The sequence below is a fragment of the Mobula birostris genome, chromosome 4, assembly GCF_030028105.1.
Source record: "Mobula birostris isolate sMobBir1 chromosome 4, sMobBir1.hap1, whole genome shotgun sequence".
NCBI classification, from domain to species: Eukaryota; Metazoa; Chordata; class Chondrichthyes; order Myliobatiformes; family Myliobatidae; genus Mobula; species Mobula birostris.
In genome coordinates, this window is record NC_092373.1 from 183341762 (window position 1) to 183355300 (window position 13539).

The window sequence follows — 13539 nt, forward strand, 5'->3', positions numbered from 1 at the left end:
GCTGATTCAACCACTCGACTGGTGCGATCCACATTCAAGACGTACATATTTTTTTTTACGGCGAACTATCTCTCAGATGCTGCAAGCAACAGACGATTTTGAAAATCCCGGGAGTTTACCAACGGTGAGGGAATGGTGGAAGTCAGAACACTTGGCACAAATGGTGATGGACATGGACCCAAGTTTAGAATGGAGTCAGCATTTCAGTTGTTCCCTGCCATCAACCCTTCTTCCCTACAAGCAAATTTAAAACAAAATGCTGCCAAGCAAACAACCCTCACCATTTTATGCAAATCACTGTAATCTTCTGCTGCCGGCAATTCTAAGAGTTCTGTGAGCCTTCCTTCACCCCTTGCTGTGCTTGATACTATCCTGACGACCACAACCATCCACCTTATCTGTGTAAAGCTGCCTGACACCACAACAACCACTCATCTCCTGGAGCGAACACACCTGCCACTGTTGGTGAGTACTGTACACCCTAGGATGTTAACTTTCTATGATCTATTACATTGAATATTACCTTAAATGGATTAAATATAACATAAATGTTGTCTCGTAGTACTGCTTTTGTGTCGTATTAGTATAAAATGTGAATAAATTACAGATAAAACATATTTAGGAAGCCCTCTGGAACGCATCCCTATTTTCTCCATTTAAATAATTATTCACATTACAGTATGCAATTTCACATTATACGCCAACTTCGAGGAACATATCCCTTGCATATAACGAGGATAGGGTGTAGTATCATTAAAGGATGTTTCAATAATATTGCATTTTGAGAAAGAATTGTTGAAATTTTAAAACATTTTCAGGGTTCTCAAAATGCAAGGAAAAGGCTAAAGAAAACAGTACTTCTTTTTGCACCACCTCAGTCTGCAATACTATACTTTGCACCATTTCATTCTCTGTGCCCTGGTCACTGTGCTTATTATTACCATGTATACTGTTTACTGTGATCTTCATGGAGCAAGTCATTTAATTGTACCCTCATGTATACAACAATAAACCAATCTGAACCTAAACTCGTCATTATTTCTAGTTACAGCTGCCTGGGCATATTTAAAGCAGAGGCTTATAGGTTTTTGATTAGCAAAGACGTCAAAAGTTATGGAGAAAATGGGGTTGACAGGGATAATAAATCAGCCATGATGGATGGAATTAAGGAGCAGACTTGATGGGTCGAATAGCCCAATTTGTTCCCACGTCTTATGGTCTTAAATTTTCTTTTATACACAAGACTATATTTTCCCCATAGAAAAGTTTAAGTAACCTAACTATTTCCTTCTGACAAAACATTACCTTAGAAGTAAAATACATATCAATTATTTGGAATATGATTTTGAACAGGTGCTAGGGAAAAGGGATTACAGGATTGCAGGAAAAATATTGGAAACATTACAGCTACTTTGTAGCTGTCAACAGTAACTTAGGTGTAGCACTTTTGTCCGAATGTTATGGGTTAAAGACCAACTTCTGAGATACAACTGAAGCCTAGGGGTTCGGCATTCTGCACTCTAAGGGAGTTCTGCATAGTTGAAAGTAAGTCTCTTTAGAAGAGTATCCCAGTATCAACAAATGCACCAATGTTTTGCCCTAACTATTTTGCTACAATTTTCCACCTGTTCACATTACAATGAGCTTCATCTCTAGTGTGTTAATATTTATTCATCATCAACAGTAGAGTCGATCATGATATTATTAATAATGGGATCTCATTGTGTACAGTTACTTGCAGAGTTTCTTCTGTTACTAAAGTGACTTCAATCCAAAAGCTCTTTGGGTATACCGATATAGCAAAAGGCAAAGTGAATGCAAGTACTTTTTTCCCCTCAAAAATCAACATTGCAAAGCTTGTACACTCCTGCTGAAATCAGACTAAATCCACTCCCACTGAGTTAGCCATATGCTTTATTGCTAAATATGCACAACAATAGAAGACCTGATTTCAGCCAACACTCTTTCCCAATTATCAAATTCAAATGTATTTTGATCAGAACCTTTGCATTCACACTGATCTGATATTGCCTTTTTCACATGTTTCAAATAAATTTAATTGTTTAGAAGTAGTAAAAGTTCTCCCCTAGAATAGAGATCCAGCAGACAATGTGTCTACTCCAATACAGGAATCATATGAACATATTTATTCTATTACTGTCATTTTTATTTTTTAACATAACCTTTCTGATTGTCCATTTTTTATATACAAGCTGCTTGATCAGGTTATCATTTAAATAGACAATATGGTTTCCTTTAGGGAACAGTGATTGTGCAGCTGTTAGTGCGGAGGTAATTTGGAGGCCTGGAACTAATAATGAGAAAACCAAGTTTGAATGCTCACAAATTAGCTGTTAAATGTTTTAAAATTTGGAAAAACTGAAAAAGGCACTTTAAATAAGTAACAGATGCAAACATTCTAGTATTTGAATAGATTATACATTATACTGTTTCTGATTTAATACGACAAACAGATTAGAAGTTCACTTTCTCTTAACTGCACAACATTGGTGCATTTTTCAAGGCAATCATGTCATGTTCAACATAAAAGATTAAATATTTAGAAGGGGCCTGAGGGGCAACTTCTTCATGCAGAGGATAGTGTGTGTATGCAGTGAGCTGCCAGAAGGAGTCAAGACAGGTACAATAGCAACAATTGCATAAGTACATGGATAGGAAAGGTTGAGAGGGATATGGGCCAAGTGCAGGCAAATGGTTCTGGCTTGGTGGGGCAACATGGTCAGCATAGTCAAGTTTGACCAAAAGGCCTTTCTATATCCTTTCTACATTACTCTGTGAATCAACATTCAAGTTCACCCATTAAGTCTGACTCTTTTAAAGTTGTTGATATATACACTCAGTTATCACTTCATTCAGTACATCCTGTACCTAATAAAGTGGCCACTGAGAGCGTGTTCATGGTCTTCTGCTGCTGCAGCCCATCCACTTCAAGGTTCGACACGTTGATAGTTCAGAGATGCTCTTCTGCACACCACTGCTGCAGCATGTGGATACCTGAGTTGCTATCGCCTTCCTGTCAACTTGAACCAGTCTGGCCATTCTCATTAACAAGACATTTTTGCCCACAGAAGTGCTGCTCACTGGATGACTTTTGCTTTCTGCACCGTTCTCTGTAAACTCTAAAGCCCATTGTTCTCGGAGATACTCAAGCCACCCTGTCTGGCATCAACAATCATTCCACAGACAAAGTCACTTAGATCACATTTCTTCCCAATTCTGACGTTTGGCCTGAACAAAAGACCCTCCTGACCATGTCTGCAAGCTTTTATGCACTGAGCTGCTGCCACAGGATTGGCTGATTAGATATTGAATTAACGAGGTATACAGGTGTATCTAATAAAGTGGCTACTAAGTGTATGTTTAATAAAAACACATAGGGAAATATTGATATATTAAAACCAAGAATGTCACTATGGATGAAACGTCGAAACTCCTCCTCCTATAAAACAGAGGCAAATTTGCAAAATACTTTCAACATAAGCTCTTTTTAACAATTTGCAAATAACCTACTGCATGAGGGGTTTGGAAATCCTGCAACTCAAGTCGCAACATTAATCTAAGAAATAAAGCAAAAAAAATTCAGAATAAGGTGACATAATATAGAATTCCCCCAATGATAAGTGTCTTTGAAATATCAATTCCTAGTGGATGGATACCTTGGAGATAGAATGTATAACTGATTTAAAAAACACACTTGTCCCCACCCCATCACCTGATTATTAATACAAACAAAATAATTGAAAACAGGTCAGTCAGTGTCTGTGAAGAAAACAACTCAGGTTTTCGTGTGGGTGGTATTGCATCAACACTCTTTGGAGGCGAATATATTTTATACCTGATTTCTGCACCAGCTCCCTGACATCTTTCTTCTCGGGCAGGCCGGCGTAGCAGATGCCTCTACACTCTAGGATCGTCCGCAGCTTCTTGAAGCTCAACGCCACAGGGTCCACCAACTTCGTGGCGAAGACTCCGGTCTCGTACCAGACGATGGCTTCGAAAAACCGGGCCAGCACAAAGAGGACCAGGAAGTAGAGGAGCAAGAAGAACAGCTTGAGCCACATCTTGGGGCGGGGAGAAACGGACTGCGCTGTTAAACGGGGCACTCCGGCATCTCAGTCCGACTGCAGCCTTATCTGAAATACTTCTGTCGTCACAATCCGAATTATAATGTATCTCTCTCTCCAATTTGTCAGCAAGGGAGACCGCCGCTCGCTTTTGTTATTGTTGTCAGGCCGATGTTTATCACCTCAGGGCTCAGGCCCGCCCTTCGCCACGGCGCAGCACCATTTTCCGCGGCCGCGATCGACACAGCGCCGGCACTCTAAGAGTTGGCGCCTGCGCACAACTCCTCTAATCGGACAATGCGTGACCAGCTCATTTGCACGAAATGTTAATTATAATCCTGACGCGCACCGAAGCTGACAGAACCGGAGATGTGGGCAACTGCAAGTGAGGCAATGTTGCAACGCTCCTTCAACGCTGGTTTACAGAACAACAGCGCAGCTGTATATTCACCTAAATAAAATAGAAAGTGTTGCAACACACGTAACATGCTGGAGGAACTCAGCAGGCCAGGCAACATGTATGGAAAAGAGTAACCAGTCGACATTTCGGGCCAGGACCCTTCATCAAGACTTAATTCCAGACCCGATGAAGGGGCTCGGCCCGAAACATCGACTGCTTGCTCTTTTCCATAGATGCTGCCTGGCCTGCAGAGTTCCTCCAGCATTTTGTGTGTGTTACTATTTCCTCAATAATCCCCTACTGAAACATAGTGCACTTGACCCATCTTGTACCCTGGAATCACATTTCATAAACCTGTCATCCTGTTGGCTTTCAATGCTATTACTAGAGAAATTTCTGTGTCTGTTGTTTTGGATTTCCAGCATCTGCAGATTTTCTGGTGACTGAGGAAATAGTGGTCATTACACGAGTGTGGCTTCATCTTAACAGTAGAGCAGGCCATGGATAGAAATATTGGAATGGGAATAGGACATTTATCCATGGCCTCCTCTACTGTCAAGATGAAGCCACACTCAGGTTGGAGGAGCAACACCTTATATTCCATCTGGGTAGCCTCCAACCTGATGGCATGAACATTGACTTCTCTAACTTCCGTTAATGCCCCTCCTCCCGTTCTTACCCCATCCCTTGTTTGTTTGTTTGTTTATTTATTTATTTATCTATTATGTTTTCCTTTTTTTTCTCTCTCTGCCCCTCTCACAACAACTCCTTGCCTGCTCTCCATCTTCCTCTGGCACTCCCCCCCCCCTTTCTTTCTCTCTAGGCCTCCTGTCCCATGATCCTCTCGTATCCCCTTTTGCCAATCACCTGTCCAGCTCTTAGCTCTATCCCTCCCCCTCCTGTCTTCTCCTATCATTTCAGATCTCCCGCTCCCCCTCCCACTTTCAAACCTCTTACTATCTCTTCTTTCGGTTAGTCCTGACGAAAGGTCTTGGCCCGAAACATCGACTGTACTTCTTCCTGTGGATGCTGTCTGGCCTGCTGTAGGCATTTTGTGTGTGTTGCTTGTAGGAGCCATGCATTTGTTCTCTATCTGCTTTCTATTCTGGGTCGCATGTTTATTATGGTAACTAGTCACACAAATGGGGGTGCGGTAAAAGCAAAAGGAATAAGTTACGTCTTCATGTTTTGTTCATTGTAATTTGTAGTAGCTGGGGGCCGACGGAGGTCATATCTTTTGCTGACCACTTAATTCCACTTAGCTTACACTTCAATACGCATAAAAGTTATTGCTTCAAGATTGTATGTATGCTAATTGCTAATAAAGGATCGGAATACACATCCACGACTTTTGGAGCAATTATTACAGGAGTGAGGGTGCATAATGCACGTATAACAAATCCATAGGGTCACCAGCAGGGCAATTGTTTTGGTTTGGTTTTGTCACTAAATTCCATCAGCAAACCTTTTGAACGGTTATACCAAAAGAACATCAGCAAATGGAGTGTCTGTGACATTAAATGCACTGCAGCCTAGAGCAGCTGTAGCAAGTAACAACTTTTTGTTGTTCATGCTGTGTGTTTGGGTTAGAAACTCAGTTTTGAATGGCCGGCACTGCCTGTCCAATTGGGGACCGAAAGCTGTATAGTGGTGTTTACCCGAGTAGTTCAACCTTTGGTTCTGTTGAAATGCTGAGTTGAAAAAATGTGGAAGGTGAGGATAGCTGCATTCCAAAAACAAAGAAATACTGAAATAGCAGAATAGTACAACCGTGGCTGACAAGGGAAGTCAAAGCTATTGTAAAAGCAAGAGAGGGCATACAACAAAGCAAAATTTAGCAGGGAGACAGAGGATTGGGAAGCTTTAAAAAAAACTTACAGAGAGCAAGTAAAGGAATCATTAGGAGGGAAAAGATGAAATATGAAAGCAGCATCAGAATCAGAATCAGCTTTATTATCACTGGCAGGTGACTTGAAATTTGTCAACTTAGCAGCAGCAGTTCAATGCAATACATAATCTAGCAAACAATATCAAAGTAGATAGCAAAGCTTTTTCAAGTCTTTGCTGACATTGGTTAGGGTTTAGAGGAGGTCCACAAGGATGATTCTGGGAGTTAAAGAGTTATTATACGAGGAACATTTGATAGCTCTGGGTCTGTACTCACTGGAATTTAGAAGGATCGGGGGGATCTCGTTGAAACCTTTTGAATGTTGAAAGGCCTAGAAAGGTAGATATGGAAAGGATGTTTCCCATGGTGGGTGAGTCTAGGTCAAGAGGGCACAACCTCAGGATAGAGGGGCATCATTTAAAGATGAAGAGAAGTTTATTTAGCCGAAGTGTGATGAACTTGTGGAATTTATTACTGCAGGCAGCTGTAGAGGCCAGGTCATTGGTTGTACTTAAGGCAGAGATTGATAGGTTCTTGATTGGACATGACATCAAAGGTTACGGGGAGAAGGCCCGGGAATGGGGCTGAGGAGGGGGAGAAAAGGATCAGCTATGATTGAATGGCGGAGCAGACTTGATGGGCCAAGAGGCCTAATTCTGCTCATTATCATGCAATATTGAAGGTCAGATTGCTGGAGGAAATTAAAATATTTGTTAAGCCATAGAACAGACTTGTCTAATTTGTGTGGAGCACATTCTATTGCTGGCAGAGTGACCCATACATTAGAAAGAAGGCTGATTTAGCTGAATTATATGCAAGACAACAAATATTGAGGGAGAAACACGCATTGGAAGAACAGGAAGAGCAACTTTGGACAAAGATGGAGGAAGAAATTGCAGCCAAGATGGCCCAAGTTAAAGTCCAGTGGCTGCTAAACTTGCTCCAACTGAATGGTTCTCTGGTGAGAGTTCATATGTTGAGATGAAACATAAAAAGTACAGTGTACTCAATATCTATGTGGATACATTTGAGGAACAAATGTCTATGAGCTATGAGTCTGAACCCCAAGGGGTAGTTCAGCATGTTCACTCCCTGTCACGGTTTGGTCCATGAAGTCTGCTTTCCGGTTCATGGTCCGGTCCATCGACCCTTGCTCCAGGTTTTCCTGTCTACCATGTTTCTGTTCCTGTTGAGCACTAATTGAGGCAGCTGATTCTCATTGGGGCTGGCTGCACAAATACCTCCAGAGACCAGGGCATGGCTGCTGGATTGTTCTTGTCCTTACTCCTTGTTTCCTCGTTTCCTCACCTGAAGCTGTGCCCTGTCTTGCTGGTAACTCTTGCCTCACCTTGCCTGAAGTCTTGTCTTGGAGCCACCCTGTATCTATGTCCCTTCCTGCCCCTTGCCTCTGTTGGGTGAGTCAAGCCAGACTGTGGTTACCCTGTGGTTGGTTCTGTCCCTTGTCTCTGTCGGGTAAGCCAGGCCAGATTGCCGTTACCCTGTGGTTGGTTCTGTCCCTTCCTGTTCCTTGCCTCCGTTGGGTAAGCCAGGACAGATTGCTGTTACCCTGTGGTGGATTCTGTCCCTTGCCTCCACCGGTTAGAGATCCATGCCCTGCCCAGGAGGAGCTTCAGGACCCCAAGTCTCCAGCCGAGCCTTGCCCCAAGCCAAGCTTTAAAACCCCAAGCCTCAAGTCTCTGGTCTCCAGCCTCGCCTCAAGTCTGAAGACTCTGGCCTTGTCCTGCCTGCCAGCCAAGTCACGTCCTTGCCTCGTTCTGGCATCCGAGCCAGAGGCAAGACCCAGGTTCTGGGTCCTTGTTCAGTCTCTGGCTCAGAATCCAAGCCCGGGCTCCTAGCTCTTTTGTCCTGTCCTGTTCCGGGTTCCCGGTTTTCATGTCCATGTCCTAGCCCTCGCCCTGTATCCTAGTCCTGTCCCTAGTATCTCAGTGTCTGTGTCTTGCACTTGGGTCTGTTCCCTATGACACTCTCAGCCTGCACCATGGAGGCACTCTCCTTATACAATAGCACAAGGTGCTTCTGAGTATATATGATGTGATATAGGATGAGCATATATATGATGAGTATGTATTCTGAGTATATATGATGAGAGTATGAATTATGGTGACTGTCTCTATTTTCTTGAACAGTTCACTGGAGGTTACCATAAAGAGCTTGTCAAAAGCTGCCGGTGGGTCAGCCCAGAGCAAGGATATCGAAAGGCCCAAGCTTTACTACAGGAACATTTTGGTGATGAGCACAAAACTGTTGCAGCCTAAATGATGAAGGCTCTTTCTTGGCCACACATCAACTCTTTGAGATTAGTCTTTTTCTTAGAGGCTGTTGAAGACATGGAAAACATACAGGATGTGTGTGAGTTGGACATGCCAGCTAATATGAGGATTGTTGTAAATAAATTGCCTGATAAAACTTTGGGAAAATGGAGATCAGTGTTCTATAAACTGCAAAAAAGGCACAACCATAAGGTTACTTTCACTGTCACTGATTTTATTGAAAGGCAAGTAAAGATTGCTACATACCCAGTGTTTGGGGAAAAAAATACAATACTACAACACCAACAGTAGGTTAAGGTATGAACACAACTAGATCACAAATTTGTCTTCAAGCTAAAGGAAGCACTTTGTCTCTGCTGTGGCTACTGTGGAAAGAGAAGCTAAAACTGAGACCAGAATTGATGAAAAGGGTGCAGATTCGAAACAAACCATGAATGAAGCAAACGAGTACTTCTCTGGTAACTAATAGCCTTATGGGGCTCACCAGTGATCATGATTGTAAACTTCTGGTAATTCCAGTTCAGGTGAAGTTTAAGAGGAGTAACAAGACAGTGGTTACAGTTAGTCCTGACGAAGGGTCTCGGCCTGAAATGTCGACTGCACCTCTTCCTACAGATGCTGCCTGGCCTGCTGCGTTCACCAGCAACTTTGATGTGTGTTGCTTGAATTTCCAGCATCTGCAGAATTCCTGCTGTTAGTGGTTACTTATGCTTTCGTAGATCAAGGCTTTACAGCAGTGTTCTGCATTGTGAGCCTTATGAACAAGCTCAACATGACAGGAAAAAGAACATGCATACTCTCATGCACTATGGTTGTGAGTAGCTATGTTGCTCCAGGATTGGAAGTGGCTAGCTTTGATAGTGAAAACTATTGTGAACTGCCTAACATCTATATGCAGTAGAGTAAACCTGTCTACATAAGGAACATTCCTTGTTCGAGGTTTTTAGGAATGGTCTCACTTGAAGCATATTCATTTGCCAGAAATTGAGCTGCTGATAGGGGTGAATGTGTCTAAGGCCTTGGGGCCATTGCAAGTGATCTGCAGTGTTAATGATATACCCTAAGCAATCAGAACAGTGCTGGGTTGGACTGTTAATGGACCATTGAAAGGAGACCATGATGGTGAAGAGACTAGGCTCAGCCAGAGCTGACAGTTAATGAGACTTCAGTTTTGTGCTTAGATGAGCTTTGGCAGCAGCAATTCAAGGCAGATTTGCATGAATGCAGTGAAGAGGAACCAGGTGATTCGTCAGGAGAAGATCGCAATCTAAGAAAGACCACTTACCAGAACAGGACATTTGTGTAAATGTTGAGATTTCATGTCTCCTGTGTCCCGGTAGCATGTAGTTGTAATTATTCTAGTATAATAATTAGGCACTTGTTCCCTATCTACATTAGATTCTGTGTTGCACGTTTATTATATTAATTAGTCACGAGTGGGGACGTGCTAAAAGCAAAGGAAATATGTTACGTCTTCATGCATTGTTCATGGCAACTTGTAGTAGCTGGGGACTGGCGGATGTCATATCTTTTGCTGACCGCTCAACTATGCTTTATTATACTTAGCTTACACTTGGGTACACTTAATTTTCATCACCTCAAGATTGTACGTTTGCTAATTGCTAATAAAGGATCAGAATACATATCCTTGACTTTTGGAGCAATCATTACAGGAGTGAGGGTATGTCATGCAAGTATAACAAATCCGCCAGCAGTGGCAATTACTTTGGCTTGGTTTTGCTGCTACACAACACCACCTGGTACAAAATGGCTATCAGATATTGTTGAATTCTGTGTTGAGCCTGGAGGGCTGTTAATATGCCTGCCCAAAAAGTCAAATGCTGCTTATTGAGCTTATGTTGGACTTTGCTGAAACGATGTAAAAGCCCAAAGACAAATTGGTCAGAGTGGTGTAGGATATAGAATGAAAATGACAGAATTATGCTCAGGATAACTCTGCAGACAGAATGACAGTGTTCTGTAAGGCAGTCACCGAGTCTGCATCCGTTTCTCCAATGCAGAAGTCGCAATGGCAGCACTGAATGGAGTACACTAAAATGAATCACTGCTGGGTGTTTGGTGGGAAGGGAAGAGGGATAGGCCTGTGCAGTGGGGAGTGGGTGATAGCTGAGACAGAGTCAAAGAGTCATGGAAGGGATAGGTGCTTTGGAATGCTGAAATGGGAGATGAGGGTAAAATATGGTGGCATCATATTGAAGGGGGCAGAAATTTACAAGGATTGTGAAGGCCACTGGGGTAGAAGTTGAGGGCAAGGGGAACCCTATATTTGCTCTGAGTGGGGAGAAGATGGGCAAGAGCAGGTGCGTGAAATCGAGGTAGTTCAGAAGCCCGTCAACAAAAGAAGAGAGAAACCTGTAAAAGAAAATGAAAGTCATTTCAGAAGTACTCTTCTGAGAAGTGTCACCATCAGAACAAAGGATTCTTAGCAAGTGTAAGTCCTTTACAGGAAGCAGGGAGGAATGAGAAATAGTTCATATAACTGTGAGAAACTAGGGACTGGTTATAAATATTTTATGCCTTTACATAGTGGCTTTCACTGCTTCCGGATGCACCATAGCATTTAATACCAGCTTTTGAAGTGCTGTCTTTTAAAATTGGGGGACAGATAAAATAAAAATTATCCTGATACCTTGGGACTACTCCAATTAGTACTGCAACATATTTTAAGGTATTATATAAGTTTTACAAAATAAATCAAATCTGGTAAATTTAAAGGGAGACAGAGAAATAGAACCAGGTAGGTTTCAACTTAAAAATCTGCAGATGCTGGAAATCCAAGCAGCACACACGAAATGTTGCAGGAACTCAGCAGGCCATGAAAAAGAGTAAACAGTCGATGTTTCAGTCCGAGACCCCTCATCAGGACTGGAAAAAAAAAGATGACAACTTGTAAGTTTAAAGTGAGTGCAGGAACCAGGTGTTGAGGCATCAGCACTGGGTGAGTCAAATGCCAAACCTTAACAATTTCTGAGCATTCCGACAGCAGATTATCAGAATTTCACCTACCTTTACATAAACTTTAGCTGGCTGGTGACATAGTGGCATCAGCGCCGGACTTCAGAGCGAAGGCTCCCAAGTTCGAATCCAGCCGGCTCCCTTGCACACTTTCCATCCGTGCTGGATTGAGCGTCGGGCTAGCAACTCGGCCTCGTAAAAATAAGAAAGTCTGCTTAAAAACACGCCATCATGGTGGTGTCCCAATGACTCCACTCAGAGTTAAGGGCTTTCTTCTTCTTCTTACATAAACTTAGTAAGATCCCACAACACTGAGCTAATGGCTAAATAATATGTTTCATTGGTGTTAGCTCTGAGATATATATTATTCAGGATACAAGAGAAACTTCCATGCATTTCTTCCAAAAGTATAATGAGATCTTTTACATCCATTTGAAAGAGTGACACCTTGTTTATTCACATTAACATCATCAAAAAATAGATTCTCTAGTTATCCTCTGGTAGTACTTGAATGTGTGCAAGTTATCTTTCCTACATTTAAAGGGGAGGAGACAATACATGGAGTAAATGAAAATCAGAAAACCTGCAGATACTGGAAATGTTAGAAACATGCCAGGTCAGGCAGAGGGATTAGTATATTCATGGTGAAGATGAATGGTTGGAACTTGCTGAATGTTTCCAATATTTTCTGTTCTTATATTATTATTGTGCAGAATTATCCTTCTCCTGTGTTATAACATTAATTTCTTTTGAATGTACCAATATTGTTGCTGTCTGCTCATAGTGTAGAACCTACTCTCTCCTGGGCATTACAGGGGCTTGCAAAGAAAAGAGCTATCAGGATTGTCAGAGGCTGCTGAACAAGCCTCCAGATGGCTATGGATCAAGAGGTGTGACCTGTGGACCAATGCTGCTGGGACACAAGCCAGGGCCTGATGGGAATTGTTGCAGAGGGCAAGGTTTCAGATTTCTGGATCATTGAGATCTCTTCTGGGGAAGGTATAAACTGAACAAAAATGATGGGTTACACCTGAACATAAGGGGCCCAATATCCTTCTGGATAGGTTTGCTAGAGCTGTTGGGGAGGGTTTAAACTAATTTGGTGGGGAATGGGAACCAGAGTGACAGAGCTAAGGATGGGGAGTTGGAATACAACAAGATGCATTGTGTAGTGAGACTGTGAGGAAGGACAGGCAGATGATAGGTTTTAGTAAAACTCCCCTCATTTTGCCCAATCGAATATCGAAAGGCCTCGATAGAGTGGATTTAGACAGGATGTTTCCTATGATGAAGAAGTCTAGGACCAGAGGGCACAGCCTCAAGATACAGGGATGTCCATTTATAATGGAGATGAGGAGGAATTTCGTTAGCCAGAGAGTGGTGAATCTGTGGAATTCATTGCTACAGGCAGCTGTGGAGGCCAAGTCATTTGGAGTATTTAAGGCAGAGGTTGATAGATTCTTGATTAGTCAGGGCATGAAGGGATATGGTAGAGAAGGCAGGGGATTGGGGCTGAAAGGGGAAAGGAATTCGACCATGATGAAATGGCAGAGCAGACTCAATGGGCCAAATGGAGTCAGTAGGATGAGTTAAAGTGTGACAGTGGGCCAAAATTGAAAGGGTGATGAATACAGGACTGGAAGAATAACAAAATGAGGGAAAAGATAAAGGGGGTGAATAAAGATTGCAAGGTGTAACTAAGAGTTGACATGTTAAGATTACTAAGAAGTGCCATAATTTATATTGGTTATGTAGTAAATGTAGTGTTTGAGAAGATAGTATAGAAGGGAAAATGTGAAGAAATGGAGCACATCAGATGATCACAGAATAAATGCAAGAAAATCACAAAGTTTTGTATAGTAATTCCTTTTAAGGTTTAAATGAGGATGGGTGTGGAGT

The 13539-nt window shown here is 42.2% G+C and overlaps 1 protein-coding gene across 3 annotated transcripts in view; it reads right to left on the minus strand.

Moving 5' to 3' along the window:
* Positions 1-4355, minus strand: part of rnf103 (ring finger protein 103) — a 51285-nt gene extending 46930 nt beyond the window's left edge. For 2 of the 3 annotated variants that reach the window (XM_072256656.1, XM_072256655.1), the window contains exon 1: positions 3857-4355. In XM_072256656.1, coding sequence (XP_072112757.1) covers positions 3857-4082 — 226 coding nt within the window. In that variant the 5' untranslated portion in view covers positions 4083-4355. The remainder of the gene's footprint in view (positions 1-3856) is intronic. The other variant, XM_072256659.1, reaches the window with a different exon arrangement.
* Positions 4356-13539: the final 9184 nt, after the last annotated feature.